At 40.1% G+C, this 13,081-nt stretch overlaps 1 protein-coding gene across 11 annotated transcripts in view; it reads left to right on the top strand.

Moving 5' to 3' along the window:
- Positions 1–6,534, top strand: part of LOC107264593 (gamma-1-syntrophin) — a gene marked incomplete at its 3' end in the record, with an annotated part of 13,192 nt that extends 6,658 nt beyond the window's left edge. For all 11 annotated transcript variants that reach the window (XM_015733001.2, XM_025081832.1, XM_025081836.1 and 8 more), the window contains 3 exon segments: positions 4,982–5,107; positions 5,204–5,371; positions 6,350–6,534. In XM_015733001.2, coding sequence (XP_015588487.1) covers positions 4,982–5,107; positions 5,204–5,371; positions 6,350–6,534 — 479 coding nt within the window.
- Positions 6,535–13,081: the final 6,547 nt, after the last annotated feature.

Here is a 13,081-nt window from a genome sequence, read left to right as displayed (position 1 = left end):
CAGCCTGAGCGGCCGTGCATTTCCGTAACCGTCCGCTCCCGTTCGTGTATCCAGTTGCGTTTGCTGATTTTACGCGACCCCAAATATCAGCACCTACGGTTGCGTTTCTCGATTTTACGCGTTCCCAAAAATTGACAGGATCCGTTAAGCTATCGCCTCGTCTGATAGGTTCCGTCTGAGCTCTCGTTCTTGGTGGAGTTGGGCCTGTTCCACCCCAACTCCCAGTTTATACCGGCTCGTTAGTTCCCGGTGAAAAAAGAATTGGCTGGCGCCCGCCTGGCTTGCGGATGCACGAACGACGGGTGGACGGCCGAAGGTAACGTAGGTTGGTTCTCGAAGATAGTTCGTTCTCGTATGTTTTGCTATCGGTGTCGGGTCAAGGAAAAGAATTACGTTACACACTATATTTTACTCTTAATGAGAATTTTATCTAAAATTTGTAAATGTATGTACATTGGTTCATCGTCATACTTTACAAAAAATATTTTTTACTTGCATTAGTGCATCACGCGAATAAGCGCTTAGTAAGCAGGGATCGTAACCGTAACTGAAACCGAAATGGATAACTGATAGTAACCGGAAAAATGTGGAACCGAAACCGTAACAATTAACTGAATTTTTATAAATGTTATACCTAAAATCGTGACAGAAACCTGAAATTGGTACAGCGCAAAATCGAAACCGAAACTTTTAACATAATTAAGTGAATTCAGTTCACAGCTTTTTTATACAATGTATATCAGGTGAAAATTATTTTTTATACATATATTGTAGATTCCTCCTGGTTAGCCTGCAGGCCTAGAGATTCTTTAACTATGTTTTCAACTATGGGATTAATATCGTTAACAAGTAACCAATCAGGTGCGAAATTTTAGAAAAATACACGAACGTGATTGGTTAATCCCCTCTAAATCACACAATGGAAATGTAGTCTTTGTCACAAGGTTGAGTCTTATTTGAAAAGATATTTCACAAGTTTTAATAAAGAAAGAATAGAGTTTTCCATTTACCCAAACTGAGTCTACACGACTCGGCTTAAAGTTGCATCATGGTCAATTTGACCATTTTCAGGTATAGCCGAATAGACAAGCTTTTTGTCGAATTGTGTCGATTTAAGTTTAACGGAAGAACCCTATTGTTCAGCAATGCATATATTTCCACCGTGCATGTTTGAAATAGAGTTATCCAATCCAGTTAGTTATTTCCAGTCAAATCTCGTTTTTGATTGGTTAACTCTATTTCAACTTTGTAATCTAAAGCCCGTATTCAGAACTCGCTCTTAAGGTCACTAACAGAGTCACTATTAGTTAAAAGTGACTGCGCCGAGTCGTTAGTGACCGTGTTCAGAACTCGCTTTTAAGCCGCTTTTAGCTAAAAGTACGCTAACGGGGAGCAGCATCTTGTCACATGTACTTTCAACCGCGTTTGGAATCATTCGGGAAGACTCGGGCATATTCGGTTATGTCCGGGAGTATTCGGTGGCATTCGGAAAGCGCGAACTTCATATTTGGTGAAAACTGCAGCCATATTTGAAATTCGAAATTCAAAAATTTCCTTTCTTGAAGCCAAGTTATTAATATTCAATTAATACGTTAAAACTATTATAAGACAGGCATGACATGAAAATGAAAAAAATAAATAAATGGTTGTAGATCATCATGGAACGAAAGGAGAATTTCACCCTCGAAGAAAAAGCATTAGTCATACGATTTGTAAGCGACAATCGTGATATACTAGAGAATAAAGCAAATAATGCTTGATTGCAAAAGAGTAGAAGAGACAAATGAATGAAACTAACAGAGAAAATGGCAATGACTGGAATTAAGAGGGAATGGAAAGATATAAGAGATGCATAGCAGCGGTGGAAACTCACAGCAAAGAAGACTATTTCTTGCTATCGCAAGCGTGGGAGTGGTACAGGTGGAGGTTCTGCTCTCTCAAAACCTTCTGGGCTCTATTTCAAAATCAATAAAATTTGCCTGGAAAATTTTGTGGAGGATGAAGATCCCCACAAATATGATAGCCTCTGAGCATTGAACACGGTCGAAATGCCTAAGGATGACGTCGCGTACGAAACGGATTACGTCTCTCTCGAAAAACTTACGGATTTCTTACTTTCATTTCATTAACTTCGCGGACTTCATCTATCTCGGCAATAGCCTCCATCTGGTCCACCATATTTGAGCGACCTGTCACTTTAAACATGCCCCTGCCCACATCTTCGAATAGCTCGCTGTTAGTCCCAAGATGGCGCCTAATAGCGCGCTGTTAAATGCTCAAAAGCGGTTCTGAATAGGCTTTTTCGCTAATAGTACGCTATAAGCTGTTAGTGACCTTAAGAGTGACCATAAAAGCGGTTTTGAATACGGTCACCTTTAAACTCACTAACAAATCATTTAAAAGCGCGCTATTAGCACTAAAAGCGAGTAAAAATACGGGCTTAAGAATCTTAAACCTACCCTATGCTGACAAACGGTACATGGAATAAAGGGAGATTACGATTTCTCCGGCCCCTTTATTTCGATTACTGTATCTTATGACCGGGCTTTACGAATTCTAATCCCCAACTGACTTTTTGGCTAGCAGAATTTAACATCTTCCCTTGATTTTCTTCCTCTCTCAAATGTTTTATGTCACTTACTTATTCAGGGGCTGAACGAGAAAAATGCTGTCTCTAAGTGGCTTCTTTACCCAGAAAGTAAAGTCAATCAGTATATATTACGGTGAATCAAATAATAAAAAGGAAAAATATAAGTTTCGGTCTATCACGGATTTGAATTTTATTGGTATAAATGGCACGACTAGCCTGGGAAGACACTTTTATTCTTCACAAACTATACTTAATAAAGCATCGTTTATACTGTGACGTATTTTTACGCGATCGACCTCACCGGAAAATGCAAGACCGACCGGCGCATAACTTACGCGATTCCTACGCGTTCCAGGCAACCCAGGGGCTAACAAATTTCACTCTCGAAATACCGAAGGTATTGTTGGGCGCCAGGTTCCAAAACGGAACCACGTATCAGTCTCTACGGTTCCTCTTCGCGTGCCTATATTGGCTAACTCAGCTATGCGGAGGCGGCGGGATTCGGAACAATGTCGGATGGGTCAGACGATCACGCGACAAACAAAATCATTCGGACACTTCGATCTCAAAGAAATGGTTCGGTTTATTAAAGAAAATCGGCGGCGCGAAGCGCGACGATTTTGTACAATACCGAATCGGCGAGTTACAAAAAAAAAAAAGAAATAGTACTTTGAAGAAATCAAAAGAAGACAAAACAAAAGTACACTCAGGATATTAGCGGATACTTCGCGTACCGTATGAATTCAATTCAAAAATCGTAACACGGCTAATCCGCGTTTACCAAAATACGACAACCGACCGTCAAGGACCTGTACGCGTTCTTCGCGTTACTAAATCAAAAGTTACATGTGCCTGACGGGCGGATGACACGAAACAATTCGGAGAACGTACAAAATTCTAATTCAATGATTAATCTCAACCAAAATTCCAAACCGTGAACCCTGCCGGTCGACGGACCTTCGTGCCGTGGTCTTATTCGAGGTGAGGGATTGTCCCTCCGCGTGTTCGTTACACGCGCAGTCAAAACTTACGAAAACAACAAAATCCGGTACCACGATTCGCACGAAGTTACGTCGCTCACAAAAGTCTGTTAGACTCGCTTACCGTGGTGTCCTCTGGTCGCGTAATCCCAGAAAACCAAAGCGTCAACCCAATGGCACTCACTGCACTCGCGTACTCACAATACAAATCAAACGTCTATTGCCGTCGCGTGTCCAAGCAAGATTCTCATCTTCACGCGCTTTGTCTTCGCGTGAAGGATAGAACCCCCTCCCTTTAGGCTAATGGGCGGCGATTCGCCCTGCGGACGAATCCTTCAACTCAGCGCCTTTGCCACGCGCCAGTTTCGAATATGTCATCGCGACAATTAATAATTTCCATCATCTCTTGTGGACAATTTATACATCTTGGTCCTACGAAGAGTAACATTCGTTCTCGCGCGAGGGTGCACCAGGCGTCCCTGGATTTCCAACTCGTGGAAATATAATTATGCGCAAACTGACGATGGGCGCTATGCCATAGGGGTCGGTAGGTGGTGCTCAGTCGGGTGGCGCTGTGTACGCCGCTTCCAGTCGTCGTGGTTGAGTACCAGCGAAGTAGAGCGCGTTGCTGCCGCGTGACGTCAAGCTGTCCCGCGTTGCGCGCGCCTCCGGGGCCAGTAGAGCTGCTGTCCGCAGATAGCGCGAGTGTCGATCCTCGCGTGTCGCAGCTCCCTTCCTCCTGGGACTCCAGCTGGCTCTCCCTCTCTCGTTCTCCGCGTCTTCACGGGCACGGAGAGCGAGCACCTATTCCAACTCCGGCAGAGTAGATGCAAAACAAAAGAAAATAATAAAATAATCTATCGAAATTTCAATTAGGCCCTTGCGGTCGGTGGATCCTGCCTGGACTTTGCAATGGCCTTTGAGGCCCGTATCGCGTTTCGGCGTGATTTTCCGCCGAGGACAAGACGGGTGAAATCCACCACGTCACAATACATAATAGGTCCGTATTTCCACCTCACTATGCTAGCTGTTTCGTTCAATAGGCCATAATGTTATGCCTTGAATTTCATAGCAAAAAATGGAAACGAAATTTTGTCACCGTCATATCATATGCCATTGAACATTACTGAAGTGCGCGGCCTTACATTAAGTTTATTCGTCTCACTTGCACTAGCTGCACAAGTGGAAGATATTTGAATTATAATGGTTCGCTAATAAGAATTTACACTTTCTATACTTATGCAGTTTTACGACGTGCGACAATGTACCAAGAAATTATCAACTATGTCACACGTGTTTTTACAGTTTGCTACAATAAAAGGTGGCATTGTCACGATAAAATGTTTGTCGGGTACTACAGTTTCCCCTTAACTGCAACATATGTGTAAATTAATGGTTAATTGTGTTACAGTTAATGGAGAATATATAACAGCTTGCAATCATGATGATGCTGTTAATATTCTACGAAACGCTGGAGATTTAGTTGTTTTAACAGTAAAACATTACCGAGCTGCCAAACCATTCCTCCAGAAATGTGGTGAGTAAATATATATTAATCAGTCAACGTAATAAGGTGTATTCAGCTCAATGCAGAATGTTTTATGACTGTGGAGAACATTTGCATTCAATGTAGAGAAAGAAGAGAAACTAGATAATGCTGCTAATGGAGGAATGGAAGATGGATGGGTCTCACCAAGTAGACGATCAGGTAGTCCTAGATGCGGACATAGCAGACATAGTTCTAATGCCTCATCGACCTCGCTATCAACGCATGATAAGAAATGGATTGACGTGATTACAGGTACTATATTACGTATGTGTAGATGCATTAAAGATTCCAATAACCCACTTATCGAAGTCCGCTGTTCGGTTTTTTATTACTGTAGGCATTTCTGTATTCTGCCAGAGATATCTGCTTGACCCTACCTTGTCATATCCGGGTTCGGTGGATCCGAGAAAACACTGGAATTTCACCTGTTTTTCATGACTCGTTTTTTGGTAAATGTTATAACTTTTGAAAAAATTATTTTTGCTATTGAATTGTAGTTAATTCTTGTTAATCAGAGTGGTGTTTAGATTTCACTATAATTGAATCTACAAACATGCATTTGTTTAATAGTTATAGAGTAAGAAAAAGCATCGGTTTGACATACTACTTGCGATGGCCTAAGAGTAAAAAAATAGGTGTGACGAGCTAGGATTAATATGTAACTGTAGAGTGCTGTAAGAGTTAACGTAATGTATTGTAACGTTCCACCCTTATACCCTTCTATCCTCTATCCTTTTTCCTTCCCAATCATCCATTCTGGGTGATTGATACGTCAAGAGCCCCACATAAGAGTGCATAACGCACTGTGGATGTGCATAACAGTACCTGAGAGAACTCCTCAAATCCTAGAATTTCTCAATAATCCTATCGACCTCTCACAGCGACGCCGATAAAGGAAAGGGAAGACAGGACTTTTAAATCTCTAATATTGCGTAATTCCCTTGAAACTAGTCACAGCGACAGTCATGAGGAAATAATATTAGAAATTATTATTTTTAATATTCCTAGAATCCGAAATACAGTCGACAGACTGAAATCAAAACAAACAAATGCCCAGTGCACAAACCGCACAAAAAGTCTCGTGATTCCTAACGCTCAAAAATCACGAAACGTCTCAGTATTGAATGCGATATTTGACTTTTAGACTAAAAATGTATTGAAAACAGGTTTCGAAAAAAATGTTACACCGACTGTCTAAAGGTTAATGTACTTTATATTTTATTATTACAGTACCATTGATGATGGCATACGTGACTCGGTATATTTTTGGTACTGATAAGTTGAGGCGTAATGCCTTCGAGCTACGAGGCTTAAACGGCGCGCGAACAGGAGTAATACATTGTGATGACAGCGCTATTCTTAGTCAATGGCTGAAGTACATCACTGACAATATCACGGGTTTAACACATTTACAGGTGAGTATTCAAAGCTTTTCATTTACATAAAATAATTGGGTTTCTTATTTAACATTTGGCTGCTTCTTTGTATTATGTTTGCAAATACTCAATTTTTAAGGTCTCTAATAAGTTACAAATTGTGAAATATTAATCCGTTTATATTGACTGCTATAGAAAATGATCAGGATGTGGTCTGTTAAATTAGGGTGCCATTCCATGCATAGAAGACAGAACAGGAATGACGGAATAGGAAAAATTGTTTGGTGGGGGTTGAACAATCATCTTCATTCCGAAAATGTCAAACGATGCCCGGGTCCTCATGTAGAAGAAAAAACGAAAATTCGGAAAGTGTAAAAATTAATTTTTGTTCATTAAAATCAATAATAAGGACACATATTGTTAGAAAAATCATTAAATATTAATTATCTGTAAGATTGCATAGATTGAAATGTGAAGATTTGGAATTCGTAAAACTTATCAAAATTTTAAGGTTAAAATTTCTGCCCGTTTTCTGAAAAATATGGTACATGGGGAACCCGCGCATCGTTTGACATTTTCGGAACGAAGATGATTGGTCAACCCCTCACCAAACTATTTTTCCAATTCCGTCGTTCCTGTTCTGTCTTCTATGTATGACATAGCACCCTTTGACTTTTCGTTCAATGGGGAACTGGACCATTTTTTTTCGTTGTCCTTAATTGTGGTAATATAAAAACTATGAATATTGATGTCTTAGGTAAATAATATGCTTATATTTGTTAAAAAATGATATTAAAAATCGTGTTGCACTAATAACAGTTCAAACGCCCTGTTGAATCACATTGAATCACAACATGGCCGTCAAGACTTCATATACGGTATTGCCGTCTCGCAGATCAGTGAATAAATCATAGATATATTCCCTGTGTTCCAATATAAGCTTTCAATACTCTGTAAATGACGTCATTACTGTATACTGTGCGACCGTTCTGTTTTTATCAGTTGCACTGTTCAAATTGTATAACGGAACACGGAAAGTATATGCAGTATGTTAATAACAGTGGCTCGACTCAGCGTCGAAAGCATTAAGCACTCTAGTACAGTAGATATACGGAATTAAAATGTATTATTATGAAATAGTGTTATACTTACATTTCTCCGACAAAAATCTGAAAATAGTAATTGTATAACCTAGGTTATCAGTGTCGTCAATTTTACTTCAAGTAATTTCATTTCAGTTGAAAAATGTGTTCACTTACCATTTTTTGCTTTTTCAATCGACGCGGAAGATATATTTATGATGTAAGATACATTTGTCTCTGCATCAATTAACACGATTTCAGTTTTCCCTGTATCCATTTCAGTATTGTTTAGTATCCATATTCCTCTGTTCGTTTTCCCATTCTTTCCCGCTAATTTCACCGGAAGCGGAGGTCATTTCCTATATTACTGTGAGCGCCTAACCCTCGTATGGTCAGGGGCTCACAGTAAAAAATTGGGTAAATCTATGACGTCATCAAAGTTACTAGGCACTGCTACAGTGCTCTGCAACCCTGTAACGGAACGAAGACACAGTGCTGCCAGTACTGAAAGCTTATATCGGAATACGCCGATTGTAATTACATTTCTAAATCAACTTTGGACAAATTCGGCGACGTTGCCACTTCAAAATCATTTTCCATGTATTCTTACATTATGATAGAACCAACGTGCATAAGTTACTAATAACACTTCTCATGTGATGTTATAGGGTATATTATAAAAGGTAAGCATCACTGAACTATATTAACCTAGATAAAGTTAGCCGGACAATTTTCATTTCTTTACTTCTGATAATACCAAATCGATTGGTGGTCGATTGGTGGTCGATTGGTGGTCATTGGTGGCCCACTTAGAACATTCGGTTGTCAACCGTTCTTTTGTAATTAATTCATCAAAATTTACCCGTGAAGTTAGTCGAGCAATTTATTTTTTCAACGAATTCAGTTTTCAAGGGGCTCCATCGATTGGAAATCGTTTGGTGGTCACGAATATCATAATTAAAACATTTGGTGGTCCTTAATTTCGCCAAAAACGCTAAAATAAACGGACAAGGAATCTGACATATTGGGATATAAACTTATGGTTGATAATGCAGATATTTCGGGACCGATTTCCCTTTAGGAGGTCTTAATCTTAATGAGACGCATTAGCGCACGCCATATGAAAAATCGTACGGGTAAAGTACGACTGGCACCATAGGCTGGGATTGGCCAAGAAAGGGACATAGGAGGATTGACACGTTTTTGCTGATAAAACTTATAATTATTAACCGATTTTGCGCTAAGTGGTCTTAATCGATGCAGGAAGGTGCGCTAATGATTGGTAGTCTATTTGCAGCGTTTGGCAAAAAACCATAAAATGATTTAATTATGATATTCGTGACCATCAAACGATTTCCAATCAATTGAGCCTCTTGAAAACTGAATTCGTTGAAAAAATAAATTGTTCGGCTAAGTTCACTGGTATTTTTTGATTAATTAATTACAAAAGAACGGTTGACCACCAAATGTGCTAAGTGGGCCACCAATGGCCACCAATCGATTTGCTATTATCAAAAGTAAATAATTGAAAATTGTCCGGCCAACTTTATCTAGGTACTATACTCAACATGGAACGCGCACACAGTAGTAAAACTGTGAGGCGAGAGAGATAGCATTCTTATAGTGCAGTCCATTTTTTTCTAAGCGTTTTAACAAATGAGGTTTCTAGTCTTGGCGTCTCGTTTCGATAAATACCGTAACTGGCAGGAGCGTACTGCGACGTTATTCCTCACAAAATTCAAAATCCGAAACCCGTGATAAGAAAGTAGAGAAGCGGTAAGCGAGATCTGTAAAGCAGAAAACCGTACACAAAACGCCGTATGATTCTCTCTCGACTAATTCCGATATTTCCAAGGCCTGATACGCGATAAACGAAATTCGGTGGGCCCCAGGTGATCTCAGGAGAGAGCACCGCTAGTGCAGGGAACTCGAGATTTTAGGGGTCTTTGGGGGACGCGGAAAGGCTCGGAGCAACGGAAAGGAAGAGGAAACAGGTAAGGCGATACGCCCAAGAGGAGGAAAAGAAAAATAGGTACACGGCGATTCCACCAAGAATATAAAGAGACAGATTCATATATAGCAACTCTGCCAGAGATAAGGCGAATAAAACACGAAAACGGCGAAACCGTCAAGAGAAATGAGAAAAGAGAAAAACGATAAGAAAGGTAGAAAGCAAAAGCGAGAGAGAGAGAGCGAGAGCGAGAGCGAGAGCAAGAGGGAGAGAGAGAGAGAGAGGGGAGAGAGAGAGAGAGAGAGAGGGGGGAGAGAGAGAGAGAGAGAATCAAGTGATGGACAAGATCTCCAAAAAATGTACCCGGTTGAGAGGGTATCTCACTGGGAGAGCATTGTGGGGTTCAGGAGGCTAGGCGGGAAAAGGAATCGACAGGCGATATAGAGAATAGATAAAAGAAAAATACCAGAGAAAGATAGATAAGTTTAATGCACCGAAGATATTAAAGAAAGCAAGAAAGCGACATGCAAGTGATTCAGCAAATTACAACGCCTTATTTTGCTCAGAGAATATTCACACCAATCTGCATTCTCTGGGCAAAATAAGGCGTTACGTGTTTTTGCATTTCTCTCCTACTCTATTTTTTTTCAATCTGACGTATTGTAAGATCCGGTGTCCAGCTTATGTGTTTCGTCCATGGAACGTCGGTAGCATTTGTTTTACTCCAATCACATTCTCTGGTACTTTGCTTGGTGTAGTATCTAGTGGGCATCCCTGACTGGCTATAACTTCATCGGTGCCGTCGAGAAACAAATGCTATGTGCGGCAGACAATCAAATGGATCTTTAAATTTGTTTATCGTTGCCACATGTACCAAGTGAACTCAGCCGACTATAGTGAAGTCTTGTAAAGTCTTCCATTGTTGAAGGCGTCGCGACACCTCGCTTAAAGCTGTCCTCTGATTGGCCGAAGAAAAACTCAATTTGTAGAAAAACTACTGAACGTACGACCAAACGAATTACGGATTCTTACTCAGGGGGCCACCCTGAACCAGAATTAACCTACCGTGTATGGCAATTACGAAGCACCCTGTATGTAAACAAAAATTCTTAAACTAAACGCGGAACTAGCGAGGGACTATGGCCCTGTTGGCGATACGATACGGCAGCGGGACATATCCGCGCTGACGCGAAAGAGACGTTAGACGATATTTCAATAGATACGATAATACGAAAGAAACGTGAGAATAAATAATTTGGTTCGTAACGATACTAAAGTGTTACGTCCGAACCAGAATGGAGGCTTAGACTGGTGCCTTTACCGAACCGTAATATACTATTACTTTGCCCTGTTTTGAGTCAATGCTTGCGCACTTTACTCGGGATTGGGCTATGCCTCTAATTACCAAGGGAAGGATAAATTGAACTGGATATTTACTAGGATTGATTTGAAAATTTCTAAACAAATGAAAACCGTCACCAACTAAACAATTGAACTTAGGAAATCTAACATTTATGATAGATATTTACTAGGATTGATTTGAAAGTTTCTAAACAAATGAAAACCGTCACCAACTAAACAATTGAACTTAGGAAATCTAACATTTATGATAATTCAACACAATTAAAGAGTACCGTCACCAATAATAATTTAATTGTGCTTACCTTGATTCTGCCGATTACGATTGTTGAAGATGTTTGTGGTGTAGAAGTGGTTGGTTTTTAGACAATTGTCCGCCGAGGACAAGACGGGTGAAATCCACCACGTCACAATATATATATAGATATATATATAAGAATGAAGTTAAGTGAACAAATGAGTAAAATTTATTATAAATGGTGCACTGATAACAAGCTCTACAAAAGAAATCTATTTTATAGCAAGCGAAAACAATATCAACTGGTACTACGTAAATTAGTGGATTAGAATAACACTGAGAAATTATAATATGTAATTAGTGAACGGAGGAAAGTAAAACTGTACTGTCTGATGGACCAGCGGAGAATGAGAGTGAGTCTTGTAGAAAATTAGGGATGTTAGTTAGCGGGGGTGGATTGTTGGAGTAGGGTTAGGGATTATTACTATTGGTTCGGCTAGAGAAATTTTTAAGGAAAAGAGCCTGGAGTGGTTAAAGAAATTAATTCTTTGGTGCTGGGAATTTTGGCGGGGGTACTCTGCATAAGGGTGAAAGAATTGCTGAATCAGGATTAGATGAGGATGACTTCTTTGTAAATGAATAAGGAGTTTTTGTGGGGTTTTCTCGGAAGGGCCATAGAGTCATAAAGTCGGGAATGTCCGCATATGTATCGCATAAATAACGTCATAAACGGTCAAAACCATAGACTAAATACATTCTATAAACATTTCCCGTTAGGTTCACTTCATTGTCCGTAGACCTAGAACCCATATGCTAGATAACCATTTCCTAGGGTCCCTATGTGATAAAAACCAGACCCCACTGTTTAGTCTTGCGATGCTTAGTCATGGACCACGTACGTAGGATCTGATTTTCCACGCGGACGTAACAAAAGCAAAGAACAAATTCACTCGCGAAGTTTCCCAACAATTGGAAAGAGTCGAATACGGGATATACGAAAGTTGCGATTAATACACAGGTACAATATTCACTCAAATTAATTAATACAAGCAGTATAATCAATATAAAATAGTCAAAAGAAGTGGCAAGCTCTCATACATTTATCAAAAAATTATAATTTTAATCAGCGGAACGAAATTACTAGTAGGTACTCCACTGATAGTCAGTGCGTCCTTTATTTTCAAATCGGGGGATTACCCAAAAGAAGAAGGTGAATTTACGTTAGATCAATAGCATAAAGGGCTATCTATTGTACAATGAGACGTAATTGTAAGACGAATGACGGGAGTCGTTGTCGGAAGACGGAACGTGCGTTCCACAATGAAGTCGTCAGACGGAGGCGTTTGATTGATGTCGTAGTCGGCTGTCGCAAGAGAGATGATCAACTCCCATCTCTTCCATCTTCCGACAACGTTCACGTGCACGGCAGTGGTACAACTCGTGTGAAATCATGGCGTGTTTTGATGTTTTTGGGCTTATAGCCCAAAAACAACACATTACTCCATGCACCCAGCAGAATCAAATAGGAGCCAAAGACTGCCAAAGTACCGGTGTCCATGTTTAACGTGCTCTCTTGTAAACACACCGCCCACTAGCACAAAACATTCTGTACTCAGATTGACTGCGGAATCGAAGTGATACGCGTTACGACAACGACATTGTGGATTCATGTCGGAACGAAGTCGGAACACTGCCCCGTCTCCGGCAGCACGACAACGACAATGACTAACGGTTCCGTCTAATACTTACAACAAGGTCTCATTGTAGATAGCCCTTAAGGTATCGATAAATATTTCGCAAAGACGGTAGTAATGAGAATCCCCCAAAAAACACTTACGTGTAAAAAACTACGCCAAGTACAGGATTGCTGTGAATTCCTCTAACAAAAAGTATTGATATCATATTATTGAGGCCAAGTACATAAGTCACTACATGTCAAAAAATATCATCAAAATA

Source organism: Cephus cinctus, unplaced genomic scaffold, assembly GCF_000341935.2.
Source record: "Cephus cinctus unplaced genomic scaffold, Ccin1 Ccin1_scaffold0185, whole genome shotgun sequence".
In the NCBI taxonomy this organism is placed as follows: domain Eukaryota; kingdom Metazoa; phylum Arthropoda; class Insecta; order Hymenoptera; family Cephidae; genus Cephus; species Cephus cinctus.
The sequence above is the reverse complement of the archived record's forward strand: the minus strand, read 5'-3'. Positions and strand labels throughout refer to the sequence as shown.